At 47.4% G+C, this 22,228-nt stretch overlaps 1 protein-coding gene across 1 annotated transcript in view; it reads left to right on the top strand.

Moving 5' to 3' along the window:
- Positions 1-21,903, top strand: part of grm6a (glutamate receptor, metabotropic 6a) — a 31,408-nt gene extending 9,505 nt beyond the window's left edge. The window contains exons 3-14 of the mRNA XM_070910846.1: positions 6,170-6,305; positions 6,512-6,666; positions 6,750-6,890; positions 7,032-7,232; positions 11,667-11,806; positions 11,996-12,118; positions 12,605-12,869; positions 17,240-17,475; positions 17,561-17,722; positions 17,919-18,068; positions 21,572-21,712; positions 21,814-21,903. Of these exons, the coding sequence (XP_070766947.1) occupies positions 6,170-6,305; positions 6,512-6,666; positions 6,750-6,890; positions 7,032-7,232; positions 11,667-11,806; positions 11,996-12,118; positions 12,605-12,869; positions 17,240-17,475; positions 17,561-17,722; positions 17,919-18,068; positions 21,572-21,712; positions 21,814-21,903 (1,940 nt within the window). The remainder of the gene's footprint in view (positions 1-6,169; positions 6,306-6,511; positions 6,667-6,749; positions 6,891-7,031; positions 7,233-11,666; positions 11,807-11,995; positions 12,119-12,604; positions 12,870-17,239; positions 17,476-17,560; positions 17,723-17,918; positions 18,069-21,571; positions 21,713-21,813) is intronic.
- The last annotated feature ends 325 nt before the right edge of the window (positions 21,904-22,228 follow it).

Here is a 22,228-nt window from a genome sequence, read left to right as displayed (position 1 = left end):
TTCTACAGCTTTAGATGACAGTGATCTGATGTTTAACAGTCCACACTTCAGTTTCCTATTGTTTTGGCCTATATCAGTGAAGTTTTTATTAATGACTCCTCTCCTGTTTACTTTTGATTGATTGATGCTCCCCTCGTGTCCTGGATTGTCAACTACCGGACTGGCAGACCACAGTATGTGCGCTTACAACACTGTGTGTCAGACAGAGTGGTCAGCAACACCGGGGCCCCGCAGGGGACTGTCCTCTCTCCCTTCCTCTTCACAATCTACACCACGGACTTCAGCTACTGCACAGAGACCTGCCATCTTCAGAAGGTTTCTGATGACACAGCAACAGTTGGATGTATCAGTGAGGGTGATGAGGATGAGTACAGGGCTGCTGTGGACAACTTTGTCACATGGTGCGAGCAGAACCATCTGCAGCTCAACGTGACAAAGACAAAGGAGCTGACTGTGGATCTTAGGAGGACCAAGGCGCCGATGACCCCTGTTTCCATCCAGGGGGTCAGTGTGGACATTGTAGAGGATTACAAGTACCTGGGAGTTCACATTGCCAATAAACTGGACTGGGCGAAGAACACAGGAAGTGCCAGAGCCGTCTCTACTTTCTGAGGCGGCTGAGGTCCTTCAACATCTGCCGGACTATGCTGAGGATGTTCTATGAGTCTGTGGTGGCCAGTGCTATCCTCTATGCCATAGGTCACTAACAGGCGGGCCGCGGTCTGAGTCCGGACCCAGACACCGTCCTATACAGACTCGGACCTATAATCAATAAATTATTATGGGATTTTAAATTTTGACAGGACACTTCTATTTTAACCGGCACAGCTTTTCTAGTCTCTACGGCACTGGTTTAGCGGATCAGGAAACTCAAAGACCAATTGCATACGAGTTAAGCCAGCCCACGTGATGCTACTCAGCCATTCAGATCTGTGCATTCCAGGCGCTAAACGCTGCGACTCTGAATACAGACAGACAGAAAGGTGAGAGGCGAGTGAACGATACAGAGAGAGAGACTGTTCAGTCAAGGTGTGAAGCAGTTAAAGAAAAGGGAAACTCAAGCTACTCCTACACTTTATTTTATTTTTCTAAAATTAAGCACTTCATTTTAAGATGCACAATTTTTCAAAAGCTATTTTAGTTATTTTTTATTTTATTTTTAAATGCAGCACTTCTTTTACTTAATGAGAGAAGAACATTATACATATCTACAGTATTATATATCTGTATAGTTCAATGTTGACAATAAATATTGTCAAAATGTTTTTGAATTGTACTTTCTTTATTTGATTTGACAGTCAGTTGTTGATTACATGCAGACGTTGATACAACTGCTAGGCTACTTCAATATACAGTATATCACACTAAATCACAATGCAAGTTAGACATTATGATGTTCCAAGACCTTTGCTTGAGGACATTTTCTCTAACTGGACCTCTTTGAATTTTAGTTGAATTGACGTTGTTGGGGTGGAGCTGGACTCCGACAGTGGTGGCAGAGAGGAGGATGCTGTCCAAGCTGCGGGTCATCTTGGACAATGTCTCACATCCTCTCCATGACATACTGGTCAGGCAAAAGTGTCACAGCCTGCCCCTCTCCTCACCTCTGCCACCTCAGTAATTTTCCACTCACCTCTCCTCTGCCTCACCTGATTGCCAGCCACGCCTACCTCTCAGCTACCTGCTCCCGTAGCTGCTTGTCATCAGGCAATCAGCCAGGTATGTAGGCTGCTCCTCTCCACTCACCTGTTGCCAGATTGTTCTTTGTTCCTCGTGCAAGACTTTGCAGCGTTTATTGGACTGATCTCCGGGTTTCGACCCTGCCTGCCTCTGACCGTCCTGCCTTGTCGCTGCCCCGGATATCACCTCAGCCTTCCATCCCCGACCACGGGCTGCGCCTCACCGTTTCTGGTTTCTGTCTGCCTCTCCCCTGGGCTGTTTGGTGATTCCCTGCATCGACCCCACAGCGTGAGTTCAGTCATCTTCTCCCCTGTGGTTTTCGGTGGATCAGAGACTCTCACAGTATCGCCACACACACCACCGTGTGTGCATACTCACCTGTTGGCTCCTCGCTTCTCTGCCAGCCTGCAGTCCTCCCTTCGTCTGCCCCTTCCTGGTTGTTCGGCCTCGGCTACAGGCTCCACTGGTTCCAGACCGACCGGCTCCCCGAATGAGTCTACTGCCAGGTTCCTCGTGGCTCCTCCGCTCCACCCGGAGCTGTGTTGTGAGTACAAGAACTGTCTACCTGACCCGTACTCACCTCCACCCCGGTTCAACTCAGCTGAGTCGAGCTCCCGACGTGCCGCGGAGCCTCTGAGAGTTAACGGCCAGAAGCAAGACTGTCTGCATTATTCCCTGCACGTGCCGAAAATAAAGGTCATTACCAACCATACCTGCCTGTATCTGTGCTGCAATTGGGTCCCACACCTACCCGTTACAGTACAATCTGACCAGAGATGGACCCAGCGCACACCGGCTCGAGAGGGTCAAGAACGTCTTGCAGCAGCACAAGGCGATGCTAGTATCCACAGCGGCCGAGGTCCAGGTGGCAGCCGCTAACCAGGAGCAGGCGCTAACCATGCTAACTACCCAAGTCCAGCAGCTAACTACGGTCTTCGCCCCCGGCAGCAGCTTCTGCTTCCCCCCCGGCTCTGCCACCACCAGCCCCAGCTCCCGGTCCATCAAGGCCGTCACCTGAGCCCCGGGTGGGAACCCCAGAGCGTTACGCTGGAGATCTGGAGGGCTGCAATCCCTTCATCACGAACTGGCAACCTGGCAACCCTACACCTTCGCCCACGAGGAAGCTAAAGTGGCGTTTACCATAAACCACTTGACTGGCAGAGCCCGCCTGTGGGGAACGGCTGAGTGGGAGCAACAAACCTCTGCCTTCTCCTTGTTTCAAACCTTCGCCACAGAGCTCCGGAAGGTGTTCAGGGTGGTCACCGTGGGTCTGGACGCCGCTGGAGGGCTGCTGGTTCTGAGGCAGGGGGACCGGAACATCGCTGACTACGCCATCAACTTTCGCACCAAGGCCCGCCAGAGTGAATGGAACTCCGCTGCTCAGTGTGACGCCTTCCTGCTGGGGCTGGGTGATTACATCAAGGACGAGCTGGTTTCCTACGACCTCCCCTCTTCGCTGGACGGGCTGATCGAGCTGACATCCCGGGTTGATCGTTGCATCCAGGCGAGGCATCAGGAGAGGTGGCGGGGGCAGCTAGACCGACACTCGCCGAACCGACCCCGCATCCCTCCTGAGGCCAGGGGTTCCACGACGAGGCAGCCTGAGCCCATGCAGGTGGGCCGCACCAGCCTCACACCGGAGGAACGTGAACGCCGGCACCAGGGGAACCTCTCCCTTTACTGCGGTCAGGGCGGCCACTTCATCTCCCGGTGTGGCAAAAAGCCCGGACTCACCAGTAGAGGGGGAATTATTGGTGAGTCGCACTTTTGAACATTCCTCCATTCGTCGCCCGCTGTGTCATGCTCGCCACTTTCATTGACTCTGGTTCCGATGTCAGTCTCATGGATGAAGAACTAGCTCAGCAGCTAGGTATTGACCGGGTTCCTCTTCCTAGCCCTGTTCCTGCCAGCAATCTTGACAGCAACCTCCTGGGCACGGTCACCCACCATACGGTCTCCTCGCGTTCCCCTCGTCCTGGATTATCCCTGGCTCCGGCGCCACAACCCCAACATTGACTGGGTGACGGGGTCCATCCTCGGGTGGAGTCCTACCTGCCACCAAGTGTGCCTCAGGCAGGCGGCTGCCCCCCAGCCGTCCACCCGCTCCAGTCCGGTGCCGGATCTGTCAGGGGTTCCGGTCGAATACCACAACTTCGGAGAGGTTTTCAGCAAGGCCAAGGCGACCTCCCATCCTCCTCATCAACCATACGACTGCGCCATCAACCTCCAGCCCGGCACGGCTCCCCCCAGGGACCGTCTATACTCTCTGCCTGCCCCTGAGAGAGATGCCATGGAGACGTACATCAATGACTCCTTGGCTGCTGGCATAATCCGCCCCTCTTCTTCACCCGCAGGGTGCAACCTTGCATCGATTACCGGGGCCTCAACGACATCACGGTCAAGAACCGCTACCCCCTCCCACTCATCTCGTCTGCCTTCGAGCTCCTGGAGGGGGCCAACCTCTTCTCGAAGTTGGACCTGCGTAACGCCCACCACTTGGTCCGCATCCGGGAAGGTGATGAGTGGAAGACGGCGTTCAACACCCCCACTGGTCATTACGAGTACCTGGTGATGCCCTTCGGCCTCACCAATGCCCGGCTGTCTTCCAGGCCCTGGTCAATGACATGCTCAGAGACATGTTAAATAAGCACGTATTCGTCTACCTTGACGACATCCTGATCTTCTCCCAGACCAAGGAGGAACGTGTGGACCGCATCCAGGCAGTTCTTCAACGGCTCCTGGAGCCCTCCTTTTTTGTGAAGGCAGAGAAGTGTGAGTTCCATTCCTCATCCGTCTCCTTCGTGGGTTACATCGTGGGTCAAGGGAACATACAGATGGACCCCGCCAAGGTGTCCACTGTCACTGCCTGGCCCGTTCCTGACTCCGGCAAGCAGCTACAGCGTTTCCTGGGGTTCGCCAATTTCTACCGCAGATTCATCTGAGGTTATAGCACCGTGGCCTCCCCTGTCCACACGGGGTCGCCTCTCTCACCTGGGAGAGACGCGGTTTCCGACCGGGGACCCCAGTTTACTTCTGGGTTTTGAAGGGAGTTCTGCACGCTCATTGGGGCCACCGTCAGCCTGTCATCCGGGTTCCACCCCCAGGCCAATGGCCAGACTGAGCGCAAAAACCAGGAGATGGAGATGGCTCTGCGCTGCATGGTGTCCAAACACCCCTGGTCCAGGTCCTAATTCAATTCAATTCAATTCAATTTTATTTATATAGCGCCAAATCACAACAAAGTCATCTCATGACACTTTACAATATAGAGCAGGTCTAGACCGACTCTTTATAATGTTATTACAGAGACCCAACAGTTCCCACCATGAGCAAGCACTTTGGCGACAGTGGCAAGGAAAAACTTCCTTTTAAGAGGCAGAAACCTCGAGCAGAACCAGACTCTAGGTGGGCGGTCATCTGCTTTGACCGGTTGGGTTTTAGGGAGGGAGAGAGAGAGAGAGAGAGAGAGAGAGATAGACATAGAGACACAGACAGACAGACAGATAGGTAGGCAAAGATGTATGGCAGCACTAACAGTAGAAATAGCTGTAATATTAGCTGAGATTAATAATAGGAGCTTTAATAGTGACAGAACTACGACTAAACATAATAACTGTAGTGATGAGAGTCAGGCAGGCCCATGGCGGCAGCAGCACCCAGGCGTACCAGGACCACGATCCACAGCGACCTACAAGTCGACAAAGCACAAAGAAACTCCGGGGAAGAAATAAAGTTAGTAACATGCATTGGACTGTGATGAATGTGCAAAGATGAAGAGGGAGAGGAGGAAAGCTCAGTGCATCATGGGAAGTCCCCCAGCAGTGTAGGCCTATAGCAGCAGTCCCAGCAGCTACTGTGGGTGGAGTGCGCCTATAACACCCTGACCAGTTCCGCCACTGGACTTTCCCCCTTCCAGTGCGCCTATGTGTTCCAGCCTCCCCTGTTTCCGGCCCTGGAAAAGGATGTGTCCTGCTCGTTGGTCCAGGCCTTCATCCGCCGCTGCCACAGGACCTGGATCCAAGCTCGGGCCACTCTTCTTTGCTCTGCTGACCACTACACCACTGCTGCTAACTGTCGTCGCACCCAGGCCCCCACCTACCATGCCGGCCAGAAGGTGTGGTTGTCCACCCGTGATTTACCCTTGCGGGTAGAGTCGAAGAAGTTGGCACCCAGGTTCATCGGGTGTTTATTTTCTATTTCCTCTTTTTTATATTTTTGTACATGCTTTTATTTCTAAATTTGTGCTACTTTTTACTCTTGAAATGGAGCGCCGGTACTGTATAATTTCCCCCCGGGGATCAATAAAGTATTTCTGATTCTGATTTTGATTCTGAATTAATTTAAGTGGTCGGGGGGCAGACACAGTCATTATGGGGTTTTGGCTGGGTAACTGATCCAATTGAAGTGCAGAGAAGCATGTAGGACTGCGACTCTAACCCTAACCCTAAGCCCGACTGTTTCACAGTAAACCTCTCCGTCCCTCTGTCAGGTGGGGTGTGTATTGCTCAGTCGGTGAAGATTCCTCGCGAGCCAACGGCCGGAGAGTTTGACAAGATTATCAAACGTCTAATGGAGACGAGTAACGCCAGAGGAGTGATCATCTTCGCCAATGAGGATGACATCAAGTAAAAACACAAATAACATCAGTTCATATAAACAACAACAAAACACAGCAAACTGACCAAAGATCAGCTCCTCAACTCCCCTCTGACACTCTGAAAATCATTATATTCAGTCCAAACCAGGTCTTACAACCCAGACTCACTGCAGTTTTCTGTTTTTATTTGTATGGCCACATGACTCCACTCTGACTCCCCTCTCTTCCTGATAGGCGTGTCCTTGAGGCGGCAAAGCGCGCTAACCTGACGGGTCACTTCCTGTTTGTGGGATCGGACAGCTGGGGAGCAAAGAGTTCACCAATCACAGAGCTGGAGGACGTTGCTGAGGGCGCTGTCACCATCCTGCCAAAACGGGCTTCAATATACGGTAAAAATAAAAATACAAAAACATCACTGACTGACAGACTGAAACTGACTGAGTGTGTTTACCTATGCATGTGTGTTGTACAGGCTTTGATCAGTACTTCATGTCTCGTTCTCTGGAGAACAACCGCAGGAATATCTGGTTCAATGAGTTCTGGGAGGACGACTTCAGGTGTAAACTGACCCGGCCTGGAATCAAACTGGACCCTGACAAGAAGAAATGTACAGGTGCGCCCACACCTGAGGGGGTGGGGTCTAGGTGGTGGTGGGGGGGGGGGGGGCAAGCAAACAGTAACCACAGTGAAACACTTATCAATGAAGACAACCCCCCCCCCCCCATGTCATGTGACCTTGTGTGTGTCCCTGCAGGTGAGGAGAGGATCGGTCGAGACTCATCCTATGAGCAGGAGGGGAAGGTTCAATTTGTGATTGATGCAGTTTACGCCGTCGCTTATGCTCTACACAGCATGCACCAAGATCTGTGTCCTGGCAGCTCCGGAGTCTGCAGCAACATGGACCCTGTGGAGGGACGTTTGCTGCTCGACTACATCAGAGCCGTCAACTTCAATGGTAAGGAAACACACCGTAAAATATGACACATTCACACCTGGATGGGAATGTGTGTTAAACTGTCAGGACCACATTGCAGGTGTCTGATAAGTGGTGTGGTACACCTCCTTCTATGTTGACTGATGGTTGTTCCAGTTGGACATAGATGTCCTCCTTTACTACTCTTTCAAATATCTGTCTTCTCTGTCCAACATGTGGACATTGAACACTGCTGTCTTCAGAGCAGAGTCACCTGTCCTTCAGATGGAGTTGCTGAGTTACTGACCTGATGACTTGATGTTCAGTCAGTTTAATGTCCAGACACACAGAAACTGTTCAAGACAACATTTTTAGAGAGATCTTCAGAGCAGCACAACAAACTGCAGCATCTTCATGATGTTAGACATCAAATCCATATTTTATAAAGACGAGAAGCTACAGCAGCTGGAAGACTGAGAGGATTTAATCTCTAACAGCCAGAGCTGCACGCCATGAAACCTGTCTGTCTGACTACCTGTCTCTCTCTCTGTCTCTATATGAATCCCCTCTGTCATCTGAATATTTGATCAGTTCAGTAGAAGTGTGTTATTTAAGATGTTGTGTATTTTGGGAGTTTTGTCTTTAATGAACTCTGTGATTGGTTCAAAGAGATCAGACAGAAACCTGAACAGGGACATCAGGGTTGAGAGCTTGTGGTCAGGTGGTAGCTTATTGGTTTTAAGCTTTCAGTCTGCTTCAAACAAAGTGCTCTTCAGATTGCCTAGCAGCTTCTGATTCTGTAACTTCATGAAACAGATTTTCTTATGAAAGACAGACTACAATCATAAATAGTTGACTCCTTGTTTACATTGTAGAATGCTTTCTGAGTGGACACTGCAACAGATTACTGAGCAACCAATTTACATATTACTGAAGTCTTTACGAGCTTAGGGTTAGGGTTAGACTTTTCTGACATTTGACTAGTTCAATTCAATTTTATTTATATAGCGCCAAATCACAACAAAAGTCATATCATGACACTTTACGAAAAGGTCAGGTCTAGACCGACTATTTATAATATTATCACAGAGACCCAACAGTTCCCACCATGAGCAAGCACTTTGGCGACAGTGGCAAGGAAAAACTTCCTTTAAGAGGCCGAAACCTCGAGCAGAACCAGACTGTAGGTGGGTGGTCATCTGCTTTGGCCAGTTGGGTTGGAGAGAGAGAGTTACAGTTACAGCTGTAATAATAACAGAAATATGACTAATAATAATAATTGTAGTGATGAGAGTCAAGCAGGCCCATGGCTGCAGCAAGCAGGCCCATGGCTGCAGCAGCCAGGCGTACCAGGCCCACGATCCACAGGAACCTGCGAGATTCCTTATTTTCTGTCATATACATAGTGTTACAATGTTGGATATTCATATTAAACCTTACCAAAGTTACCAAGTAATGAGTTCAACATATGTAAAAGTAATCTCTGTGAGCCAAAATCTCAGTCTTCACACCGCTCAGAATGCTCCGTTTCCTTCTCCGTGTCTACTAGTTATCCGGATGCTCTGCTCAGGACTGCTCTTTACTACTACTCAGGTTGTTCAGTATGTCTTACAGAAAGTGTTTTTTCTGTTGTGAAGGAAAGTAGGTAGGTAGTATGTAGGTAGGCTTTACTTGTTGATAAAGTAATCATTAACTGCTGCTAACAGTAGCTGCCATTCGCTAGACTTAGACTTAGACTTAGACTTTATTTATCCCACAGCGGGGAAATTTACAAGGGGGGCGGGGGAATTTACAAGTCACAGCAGCGGCTCAGTATGAAGCGGTGGGCTGCAGGGAGCCGGCCAATCAGAAGAAAGTGGGCTTTTAGGGAGGGGGGCCTTAAAGAGACAGGAGCTCAAACGGCTTGTGTCAGACAGAGGGTGAACTGAGGGGCTGCATGAAGGGCCACAATAAGATGAATAAGGAGTTATTTGATCTGTGAATCATGCAAAGCTACTTACACATACACATACTCAGTGTTCCAGAATAAAGATATAGAGCTGGAAATGAGCATAATAGCTCCCCTTTAAACTTACTCTTAAAAGTAGAGCGTGTGTCTACCTCCCGGACCCAAACTGGGAGCTGATTCCACAGGAGAGGAGCTTGATAGCTGAGGGCTCTGGCTCCTGTTCGGCTTTTGGAGACTCTAGGAACCACAAGCAACCCTGCGTTCTGGGAGCGCAGCACTCTAGTGGGGTAATAGGGTACTATGAGCTCTTTAAGATATGATGGTGCCTGATCAGTAAGAGCTTTGTAGGTGGCTAATGTAAGTTAATATTAGAGAAATATGATATCTTTTCCTGGTTCCTGTTAGTACATGTGCCACAGCATTCTGTATCAACTGGAGAGTCTTCAGGGACTTATTGGGACAGCCTGATAATAAGGAATTGTATAATTGACCAGTGCAACCTGATTTAGTAAATCACTTTTTGAAACTAACTAGTAGTTACTGAGAACTATGTGTTCTGTGTTCTCTATGTTCTGGTCTGAGCAGCAGTTTTATTTTCACAGCACCTTTTTATTCAGAGACACTGAGAAAATAAGTTAATGCACTTTACATGTTTCCTCTGAGGACTCACTGTGTTACTGTGTGTGTGTGTGTGTGTGTGTGTGTGTGTGTTTTAATAATTAAAGTGAACAGCTGCTGAAAACACTCTGCAAGAAGAAGAGGAAGAAGAAGATAACGTTTCCATCCACATTTTCAATTTCTGCACAAAGAAAACAAAGAAAAACAAAAAAATCCAAACAGTTTTTTCTGAGATACAGAAGACGTCTCACAGATGGTCTCATCTCACTGATGAACAGAGGACGTCTCACTGATGGACAGAAGACGTCTCACTGATGGTCTCGTCTCACTGATGAACAGAGGACGTCTCACTGATGGACAGAAGACGTCTCACTGATGGTCTCGTCTCACTGATGAACAGAGGACGTCTCACTGATGGTCTCATCTCACTGATGGACAGAAGACGTCTTTGATGGTCTCATCTCACTGATGGTCTCGTTTCACTGATGGTGTCGTCTCACTGTCTCATTTCACTAATGGTCTCATCTCACTGATGGACAGAAGACGTCTCACTGATGGGCCTCATCTCACTGATGGACAGAAGATGTCTCACTGATGGTCTCATCTCACTGATGATCTTGACGTCTTCATTCCATCAGTGAGACAAGCCCATCAGTGAGACGCCTTTTCTCCATCAGTGAGATGAGACCATCAGTGAGACGTCTCACTGATGGTCTCATCTCACTAATGGACAGAAGATGTCTCACTGATGGACAGAAGATATCTCACCGATAGTCTCATCTCACTGATGGAGAAAAGGCGTCTCACTGATAGTCTTGTCTCACTGATGGAAAGAAGATGTCTCACTGATTGATGGCCTCATCTCACTGATGGACAGAAAATGTCTCACTGATGGTTCTGCTCGAGGTTTCTGCCTCTTAAAAGGAAGTTTTTCCTTGCCACTGTCACCAAAGTGCTTGCTCATGGTGGGAACTGTTGGGTCTCTGGAATAACATTATAAAGAGTCGGTCTAGACCTGCTCTATTTGTAAAGTGTCATGAGATGACTTTTGTTGTGATTTGGCGCTATATAAATAAAATTGAATTGAATTGGATTGATGGTCTCATCTCATGATGGACAGAAGACGTCTCACTGATATTCTCATCTCACTGATGGACGCAAGACATCTCACTGATGGCCAGAAGATGTCTCACTGATGGTCTCGTCTCACTTTTGCAATTTTATCCAGGACTGAAAGACAGTGCTTATTAAAATATTGTACTTGAGAATCCACATCACTATTGGACGTAATAACAGGGCTGGTATAAAAGGCAGAAAAGTTTGTCGCAGGGAGTTGGTTCAGGGTGTGAGAGTTAATTTCACAACAACAAGTTAAAATATCCAAAGATAAGTCAAATGAGGGGGGATGAGGGGGGCGTCTTCCATATTCGTCTGCCAGGTTTCAGTCTCAAACTAAAAGTACTGAATAAATGATAAAGTGTTCCTTTCTGTTAAAACTGGAGGACCACAGGCAACAGGACTCAAAAGCATGACTCAGAAGCACAGATCTGGGTAGAATAAAACAGTCACAGGTACACAGATGTACAATCGGAACAGGCAAACAAATTCAGCATGGAGTAGACGCAAGACGAACTGAGTGAGGGGAAGACACAGATTATATACTGAACGGGGGAGGGAAAACAAGACACAGGTGAACTCAATCAGGGCGGAGCTTGCAATCAAAACTCGCGGGAAACAGACAAGTAGTCTGAAACGAGAGAAGAGGTAATAAAATATAACAGTAAACATGAAACATAAATGACTGAATGAACTAAACACATAACGTAGGAAGCTTGACAAGCCGTGTCACTTCCTTCTTTCCTTCCCTCGTCTCTGTAGGTGACTTGTCTGTCTCTGTTTGTGTCTTACAGGAAGTGCAGGTACGAGTGTTTTGTTCAATGAGAACGGAGATGCTCCTGGTCGCTACGACATCTTCCAGTTCCAGATGACCAATCACAGCCATCCTGGTTACCATGTCATCGGCCAGTGGACCAATAACCTGAGACTCAACGTAAGAAGCTGATTGGACCAAAAAGAAAGATGAAACATTAAACATCTGCTGGCTCTCTTCACCTGTCTCTCTCTCTCTCTCTCTCTCTCTCTCTCCACCTGTCTCTCTCTCCATCTGTACACATATCTCTCTCCACCTGTCTCTTTCTCTCTGTACCCGTCTCTCTCTCTCTCTGTAAATATGTGTCAGTTGGAGGAGATGCAGTGGTCTGGAGGAGATAAATCTGTTCCAGACTCCATCTGTAGTTTTCCCTGTAAACCAGGAGAGAGAAAGAAGATGGTGAAAGGAGTTCCCTGCTGCTGGCACTGTGAGGTAAAACCAATCATTTACATTTAGAATACTACTGAAGTAGAACAGCACCTTGAACCATCCACAGTCAGAATAATAACAAACTATAAACAGCATTCAAACAGAACAGATGTTTGCAGCTGTCAGCTGGATGGGATGATGTTGAGGTCACAATATAATAATAATCTATCTATCTGTAAGTTCAGTAGGAAGCAGTTTAACTTGTAACTTGAGTTCAGTTCAAAGTTCTACATGACAGAGTTCAATGCATAATGAAGGAGATTGTCTGCATATAAATAGACATAATGAGTGACATCATCACATTTATCCTCATGTCATCAACTCTCTCTCTGACCTGTCTCTTTCTCACCCGTCTCTCTTTAAACTCTCTCTTTGACCTGTCTCTCTCTCTCCTGTCTCTTTCTCCAACCTGTCTCTTTCTGTCTGACCTATGTCTCTCTCTCACCTGTCTCTCTTTCTGACCTGTCTGTGTCTCTGACCTTTCTGCAGCTCTGTGATGGGTATCAGTACCAGTGGGACGAGTTTACCTGTGAGACCTGTCCATCAGACATGCGCCCCGCCCCCAACAGAACCACCTGTCGCCCGACTCCAATTATCAAACTGGAGTGGAACTCCCCCTGGGCCCTAGTGCCCGCCTCCCTCGCCATGCTTGGTATCCTAGCAACTAGCTCTGTGGTGATCACCTTCATCCGCTTCAACGACACGCCCATCGTCAGGGCGTCAGGGAGGGAGCTCAGCTATGTACTGCTAACAGGTGAGTACTACTACTGACCAGTAAATACTGACAAGTACTACTGACAGGTAAATGCTACTGGTAGGTAGAGAGCCTACTAGTGCAAAATAGTTCAGTTCATCATCAGGATGTCAGGGATGTACCACCTGCCCAGGTGTCCTCTATAGGAAATTACTGTTATAAAGGTGTGTCAGATGATTCTTAGCAGGTGTTGGACTTCAGCAGGTTTCTGTCTTTTCACAGATTCTGTTCAGTCTGGTGACTTTAGGGTCGTATCTCTGCTGTTTGCAGATGATGAAGTTCTGTCGACTTCATTGTGACTTTGACTTCTTTCAGCTGACTGAAAACAGTTTGGATGAGGATATGAGTCTTTTTAGGAAGTTATTATCACCTTGTCAGACTGTTTAAAGGTCTGTGTGATGACTTGGTACAGCAAATCACTGAAGGTTGACAAACGCATACAATGGTAATAACAACAATATAAATACTACTGAGCTGATGAATTGGGGAATAGGTATGCAGGTGGGGTGTGGGTCAGGTGACTGGTATGGCAGGAACACTGGGGTTACTGCACTGGAGTGGCTGGATCTGAAATGAAAGGAGAGTTAGTGCCGAGAGGCTGACGGTAGCACCTAGGATACTGCAAAACATTTTAGACTTTAGACTTACAAGTCACAGCAGCAAAGACAGAAAGGTGCAGAAACACACAGCAGACAAGCACTGTGTCAATAAAAACCAGAAGTACTTTTTTTTAAAACAATATACATATAATAAATACAGATATAAAAAATATGGGGAACAAAATAAATATAAATATATACACGGAAAATATAAAATCTGTACAGAATTATGTAGCACTGTTAAACAGTCTTACAGCAGTAGGAATGAATGACCTGCGGTAGCGCTCCTTCTTACACCGTGGGTGTAACAGTCTGCTGCTGAAGGAGTTGCTCAGGGCCTCCACAGTCTTGTGCAGGGGGTGAGAGGTGTTGTCCATGATGGATGTCAGCTTGGCTAACATCCTCCTCTCCCCGCCTCCTCAATGGAGCCCAGCGGACAGAGCCTCCTCCTGTCCCTGTCCGTACAGCCCCCCCCAGCAGACCACAGCATAGAAGATAGCCGAAGCTACCACAGTGTCATAAAAAGTCCAGAGCAGTTTCCTGCACACACCTTCTTGTACAGGGCCTCAGTGTGGTCAGACCAGTCCAGTTTATTGTTCAGGAGAACACCCAGGAATTTGTAGTTCTCCACCACCTCAATGTCCAAACCCTGGATGTTCACCGGTGTGATGCTGGATGACTTCCTCCTGAAATCGATCATCATCTCCTTCGTCTTGCTGCCGTTGATGTGAAGCTGGTTGAGTTCACACCAGCTGACAAAGTCGCTGATGACCTCCCTGTATTCCAGGTTGTTCCCCTCAGACACGCATCCAACGATGGCAGTGTCGTCAGAGAACTTCTGGATGTGACAACTGACGGTGTTGTGTCTGAGTCCGAGGTGTAGAGGGTGAAGAGGAATGGAGAGAGAACCGTACCCTGGGGGGCCCCCGTGCTGCAGACCACCACATCAGACACAGTCCCGGAGCCTCACATACTGTGGTCTGTGTTTACCCTCAGCAGTGCTGGCTGGATGGTGTTGAAGGCACTGGAGAAGTCAAAGAACATGATCCTCACAGTGCTTCCAGTGTTTTCCAGGTGGGAAAGGGATCTGTGTAGTAGGTTCCAGGATGGTAAGCAAACTGGAGGGGGTCCAGCATTGTGCTCACCAGGGGTCGCAGGTGTTTGAGGATGATCCTCTCCATGGTCTTCATAAGGTGAGAGGTCAGGGCGACAAGCCTGTAGTGGTTGAGTTCCCTGGGGTGCGCCGTTTTTGGTACCGGGACCACGCAGGAAGTCTTCCACAGGGCAGGGACTTTCTCCAGACTGAGGCTCATGTTGAACATGTGCATGACCACCCCACAGAGCTGGTCTGCACAGTCCTTGAGCAGTCTGGGGCTGATTCCGTCCGGCCCCGAGGCCTTTCTTACCTTGATGAATCTCAGCTCCCTTCTCACCTGGTCCGTTGTTAAGGAGAGGGAGGTGGGGGGTGGGGTGGGTGGAGTTGTGGACTGGTGACGGTCTGGTGTTAATAAGGAAGGGGACAAGCTGGGGGGTGGAGTGGAGGGCAGCTTGGGGAGGTGTGAAGAGGGGGCAGTGAGACTGGGCAGAATCGAATCTGTTGAAAAACAGGCTCAGTTGGTTAGCCCAGTCCCTGTCTCCACTGTCCTGGTGTCTCCCCTCACCTTTTCCATGTCCAGAGATCTTCTTAAGTCCTCTCCAGACATCCCTGGTGTTATTCTGCCCCAGATGTTCCTCCAGTTTCCTCCTGTAGCTCTCCTTGCCCTTCCTTATTTGTTGCCGGAGCCGCTTCTGGATGCTCCGCAGCTGCTCTTTGTCCCCCAACCTAAAGGCCCTCTTCTTTTCATTCAGCAGGGCCTTAATGTCGGGGGTCACCCAGGGTTTGTTGTTGGGAAAACACTGTACCTTCTTGGAAGGCACCGTATTCTCCACACAGAAGTTGATATAGTCCGTAATGCAGTGGGTCAAACTGTCAATGTCCTCCCCATGACGGCTGCAGAGTGCTTCCCAGTCTGTTGTTTCAAAGCAGTCCCTGAGCCTTGCACTGGCCTCCCCAGACCACATCATCACTGACCTCTCCGCAGGTGGATGTTTATTCACCAGGGGGGTTTAGTCAGGAAGGAGGTGAACGAGGTTGTGATCTAATCGGCCAAGCGGGGGGAGGGGGAGTGAGGTGTATGCATCCTTGGTGTTTGCATACAGTAGGTCCAGAGTTTTATTGTCCCTGGTGTGGCATTTCACATATTGGGTGAAGGTGGGGAGAGTAGCAGACAGGGAAGCGTGATTGAAGTCACCGGCGATGAGGAGGAGGGCTTGGGGGTGCCGAGTCTGTAGCTGCAGCAGCATCAGCCGATGGAGGGATGTACACAGTGACGGCAATAACATGCGAGAACTCCCTTGGCCTGTGGCCATCAGACTGTTGAACTCTTCCCTCTGAGTGTCAGACACTCAGGAAGACACTGGAAATCTGTATCTACTTCACCTGTACATACACTAACCTCACTATTTATTCTAAATGTTTAAGTGCAATACATATATAGTCATACACTTCAGTGCAACACATACATACATATACATTGTTATTGTATATATTTTTTACCTCATTGTTCACTTAAATACTGTAAATGTGTATATTTTTTATTTTCTATTTCTTATTTTTATATTTTGTACATACTTTTAGTTCTAAATTATGCCACATTTCTACTCTTGAATGGGAGCACCGGTACTGTACAATGCATTCGGGTGTTGAATCTGTAGACAGGCTATGGTGGAGTGAATGACGTCACACGCCGACTTCGGGTTGGCAGAGGGAGGGACTCCCTCTGACTCCTGGCCAGGGTTTGTCCCATCTTCTTTGCCAGCGATTTCACATTGCCCATGATGAGAGAGGGGAGACTCGGCTTATATCTCCTCTTCTCCATAAGCCTCTGTTGTCTCGACCCACCTCTCTTCCCTCGTCGCTTCGTTCCTCCTCTGCATCCTCCTGTTTTTCTCCAGATTTCAGCAGGGATCTCCGATATTCTGGTGTCCAAGCCGTCCAGCTTCAGAGCAATCAGCTAATCTCTGGAGTAAACAAAGCGGCCCAGAAGTTGCTGCGCGACTGTCCGATGTTTTAATGAAAGTAATTCCAGAGTGAAAAAAAGTACCAGAACTCTCTCCACCAGCATGTTTGGAGAGGGCACAACTTCAAAAGTCAGTATTTTACTGTACGTAAGTACTGAGTTAAATAAAAGGAATAAAGGAGAAAAGTAAGAAAAAGTAAGAAAACAAACAGGAGCGACTGTAACAGGCTGCATGCACGGTCGGTGCATGCGCACTGACCATGGGCATGGTTAGGGGTTTGCCAACGCCAGACTGGGTGGTGAGTGTACTGTTCATGAAGCTGGCATCAGCTCCGGAGTTGGTGAACACAGACACAGTGTGGGTCCGGTAAGGCAGGATAGGCCAGAGTGTGGAACAAGGGATGGGAGGAAATTTCCGGGTCTTGGCTTGATGAACACCACCATACCAGTAACAACATTTTTCTTTTCGTTTACAGAAATGCATCACTTTCTGTATGACACACCAGTTTTCTGAAGGGTTGTAATCTACATGCATCATTAAGTCTTTACAGCAGGTACAAAAGTTACTCAAGAAGTTGTAGACTTAGGTCATCAAAGCAATTTTTTTCCCAAGCTGATGCAAGTTTCCTGATGATAATCAGCAGTGAGGATGACATCATCAGCATTGAGGATGATGTCATCTACAGTGAGGATTACATCTCTTTCCCTGCAGGTATCTTTCTGATCTACCTGATCACCTTCCTGATGATCGCAGAGCCAGGTGCGGTGGCTTGTGCATTCCGGCGCCTCCTGTTGGGCCTCGGCATGGCCATCACCTACTCTGCCATGTTGACCAAAACCAACCGCATCTACCGCATCTTTGAACAAGGCAAGAGGTCGGTGACCCCGCCTAAATTCATCAGCCCCACCTCCCAGCTCATCATCACCTTCATCCTCATCTCCGTCCAGGTGAGAACACAGATGTCAGACCACTTCCTGTTTCTGTTTCAGCACCTCATTACATGATTCAGGTTTATATTTCTGTGTATGTCAGGTCCTCGGTGTGTTTGTGTGGTTCGCCGTCGTCCCTCCTCACACCATCATCGACTACGAGGAGCTCCGCCCCCCGAATCCAGACCTGGCCCGAGGCATCCTGAAGTGTGACATGTCTGACCTGTCAATCATCTGCTGCCTCAGCTATAGCATTGTACTCATGGTAACATATTAATCCAGTATTGATCCTTCTTTCATCATCTGATGTTGAAGAGTAGCTCTCAGAAATATTGATTTCAGACAGAGCAGCTAATCTATTTTCATGCTTTTCATTTGTGTGAACCTCTGAATATGTATGAATTGCTGTAGAAGGCTGTACTGTCTTCGTTACTAGGTAATCTGTATCTTCTTGTTGTTAGGTAACATGTACGGTTTACGCAGTGAAGAGTCGCGGTGTTCCAGAGACGTTTAATGAAGCGAAGCCAATCGGTTTCACTATGTACACCACCTGCATCATCTGGCTCGCCTTCGTCCCAATCTTCTTTGGTACTGCACAGTCCACCGAGAAGGTAAGGCCAAACCAGACTGAACCTGGACAAACCAGGACAAACTAAAATCAGTGAACCCTGATGAGACTGAAAGTTCATTGTTGATCTTGGAGTCTACAGTCTACATTTTAACTATTCGTGTCCTCACTAACAGAGTCTCCAGGTGTTTCAGTAGAAACGTCTGTCCGCAAAGAAACACCTGGACAACATAAAGAGAGATAAAGACAGGTAGATCTCTTCTATTCGTCTCTTTCCAGTTAACAAACAACAGCCAACAGACGGGTGAGGAGAGAGACAGACAGCTGAGGAGTGAGACAGACAGGTGAGGAGAGAGACAGACAGGTGAGAACTGAGACGGAGAGGTGAGGAGTTAGATGGGTGAGGAGAGAGACAGACAGGTGAGCAGAGAGACAGACAGGTGAGGACTGGCATCGGCAGGTGAGGAATGAGACAGATAGATGATGAGTGAGACGGACAGGTCCTCACCTGTCCGACTCACTCCTTACTTGTCTATTCACTGCAGATAGCAGCATAGCTCTGTCTGGTGAGAGGATGAGGCGACCATTTTCCAAAATGTACCCTAAGTAGGTGTCCCAAGGTTGACGGTTCGGTAAGTGATGCTCTTAGACCTCTTTCAGTCAAACGTTTGAGGAGGAGAATCATTTGTTTACATGCTTACTCAGGTCTTCCATCAGGTCTCTCCGTACCTGAGTGAGAAATAATACTGACTATCAAAAAAATAAAGTTGAACACAAATCCACCACTGTGTAAAATTTAGAATCATGAGGTAATGAGGCCAAGTTAGATTTAACATCAGAAATTAGAATTTCAGCGATAACATTCACAGCTTTCAGATCTTGAACAAAGCACCGTTCTTCAGGTTTGTTAGCTTTAAGGATATAAATGTGTTACTGGCTAGAGACAGGTGTCAGAAGACTTGTTCTAGAAGAGAATTCATTTTAAGGTGGGTAAATGAGGTGAGCAGTGAGACAGACAGGTTAGAAGACAGGCTGAGCAGCTACATCATGGTATTATTAAAGTCTCAGTTTTCTCTGAGACCCTGCAACGGTTCAATGTGTACAAACTCTGAGTTGAAAGCTCCAGAAAAGTTCCTCAATGGTGACATTGTTTGTTCAGAGCCACAAACACATGATGAATTCAGTGTAACAGACAGAGTTCAGAATTTAGTTTCATCTGAGGAGTAAAGAATAAAGTGTTTTTAGTTTTTTTGTTTCAGTGTGAATTCAGTCAGACGAGTCTTTAATGCAGCTGAGAGATAAACAGTTGCAGAAGTGGAACATTTCCAGGCAGAAGGGAACAGCAGGATTATACAGATTATAAACCAACACAGGACATAATTATAGAATAACTTTGTTCAAACCAAAGTTACAAAGAGCTTCAACAAACTGATAAAAAGAGACAATAAAAGCCAGAAATAACATGAAGGAAAACAGCAGCGTCAGGCAGAAACAATTCAACAGATTCATCTGAACGCAGAGAGGAAACAAAAGATGAGAAAACAGGCTGCTGAAAAACAGATTTAACGGAAGTGAAAATAAAAAGATACAAAGCTGATCCTCTTCAGACGTGTCTCTGCCCGTTTCTCCTGTTTATTTACATTTGTCCCTCTATCCATCCTATTCTCACCAAAATCTGCTCCTGTTTCCTGTGAAAAGTAAACTAAAATGTGTTCAGGATCAGGACCAGAATCAGAATCAGGATGTAGGAAATTGTGGAGGATGTAAGAGCATCTGCCACCTTTGATGAGACACCAAGCACTCTGTGGTAGAGTCTCCACTGGGCAGCAAGGGTCCCAAATGTGAACTCACAGTCACTCACAGTGGATAAGATGGTAATTGAACACGCGCTTCTCCATGTCATGGTATTTTTTTGGGTGGGGCCAAAGAAGCCCACAAATACATGTGGCATAGAATAGAGGTCTTCAATTCCTGGTGAAGGCGCATTCCTCTGCCAGGTGTAGGGTCCACTAATGGAGGGCCTTGCCAAAGTCTTTTCCCATATGCCTCCACATTCACCATCCGCAAAATTGTGGATTTCATGTCTCATGATCCTCTTCCATGGGTGTTGTTCAGGGAATATACATGTATGTATAACATGTATTCCTGTACCATGACAGACCACTAAGTTGTGCCACTTGAGGTGGCCTTAATTGCTCCCGATGGAGGTACCTTGCATGGCAGCTCGGTTGCCATTGGTGAAAGTGTGTGTAAATAGGTGAATGAGACCAAGCTGTAAAGGACATTGAAGTGAAGTCCTCAGGCAAATTGTGCCAATCTGCCATGAATGTTCAATGCACACCCCAGTCACACACCTCTCTTGTTCTGCCAATGGGAGTCTGGCATCCACCGGAGTAATCCGTCCCTCTTCCTTTAAAATTTGTAACGGCAAAACAAGATGGCAGCGTACCGCTGGAGAAGAGGCAGAGTCCGTCAAGCAGTGTGTGTTCTTAATAGCGTCCATGCCTATCCCTGGCCTTGAGTACAGCAGGTGAAATAATCCGGAGCTACATCTTTTAGCCACGCAGGCCTCCAAACAACCCCGGTCTTCAGCGGAACTTTGACCCAGGCACTTACTTCCTGTGTACACAAAGACGATCAGCTGCCCTGGTACAGGAGGTAACTCCAACAGCGTGGGAGATATTGTTTTGTTTCCTTTGAAGAGATCGTTTATTGGTTTGTGTGGGACAAGGATTTACTCGTTGGGGAAAAGCGGAACTGGATTGACATTTGCCAGAGATCCTTTATTGATTTGTTTGGGAAGAGTGGTTACTCAGGACACATTTGTGAAACGGATCTTTTGTTGAACTCTGGACATTTTCTTTTGTTCAGTGTGGGTTTTTCTTTGTACCTTCAATACAATGTTTTACACTGAACTTCCCTGTGTTGGCACTGTGGCTCTGATTATTGCTTGACAGAGTGTATGGAGCACTGGTTCATGTATCCATGTGGGGGATTGACCTAAAACCTCATATATTAACATTGTTGCACGAAACTCCGGCTGGCACCCCAAAAACACATGGGCAATCCCAAATGGAGAAAGACGTTCCCCCGAGCTGATGGTAATTTTTGTCTCTCCTTGATATGTTCTGTTAAGAAAGTACTCCTTGAACTGGGCTCCATCCAACTTCAACTCTTGAATCAAATTATCTCTCCCTTCCCTTCATCCAGAGCAAGGGCCAGAGCAAATACTCTACCTGTGCCAACATTTTTACATTCAGTATTTGAAAACTATCTGCGAAATTAGGTACCTGCAACGCACACTTCCGCAGATATTCTGTATCATACCAACCAAAGCGTCTCAGCTGAAAAAAACTGTCTCCAAAGTGCTCCCAGCTTTCAGAAGAGTGCCTGGTGTTTTCAGCTGTGAAAAAAACTTTTCTGAACATACCCCCTAAGTGTGGTCACATGCTAAGGAGCACTGAAGTTGTTCTGGAAATATTAAAAAGGTTCTAGGGGTACTTTAGGAAGTTCTCTCTCAGTGAATGCGTCTTTGTGTCTCTACAGATGTTTATCCAGACAGCCACTCTGACTGTCTCCATGTCTCTCAGTGCGTTCGTCTCTCTTGGTATGCTCTACATGCCTAAGGTTTACGTCATCATCTTCCACCCAGAACAGAACGTCCAGAAGAGGAAGAGAAGCTTCAAGGTCTGAACACAACTTCACTGGGTCCCCTGTTGGTTGCTGTGTTTTCTTATCATTGTTGTGTTGCTGTGTTGCCTCATGGTTGCTGTGTTGCTGTGTTGCAGGCTGTTGTCCAGGCTGCCAGATTATCTCAAAAATCGTTAAATGAGAAACAGAACGGAGAGACGAAAATTGAACCTGACAGATCGCAGTAATACTGCAGTAATACTGCAGTAATTCTACAAACTACAGGTACTGAAATTACACTACAACACAGTTCAACACGTAAAACTGCAGTAAAAACATTTACTTTATCTACAATAGTTTGATTTCATTTATTTAAAGTTTCTTTGCATCTTTAGCCATGTTAGTGTTGTTAGCGTTGCGATGGATGTTAATGTCTGACTAAAACATCTCAACAACTATTGGACGGATTGTGATAAAATGTGGTTCAGACCTTCATGTTCCCCTCAGGATAAACTGTAACAACTTTGTTTTCCAATACTTTGGTTTATGACCAAATACCTGCAGAACTGATGA

The sequence above is a fragment of the Enoplosus armatus genome, chromosome 8 (genome assembly GCF_043641665.1).
Source record: "Enoplosus armatus isolate fEnoArm2 chromosome 8, fEnoArm2.hap1, whole genome shotgun sequence".
Classification (NCBI taxonomy): Eukaryota; Metazoa; Chordata; class Actinopteri; order Centrarchiformes; family Enoplosidae; genus Enoplosus; species Enoplosus armatus.
The sequence above is the reverse complement of the archived record's forward strand: the minus strand, read 5'-3'. Positions and strand labels throughout refer to the sequence as shown.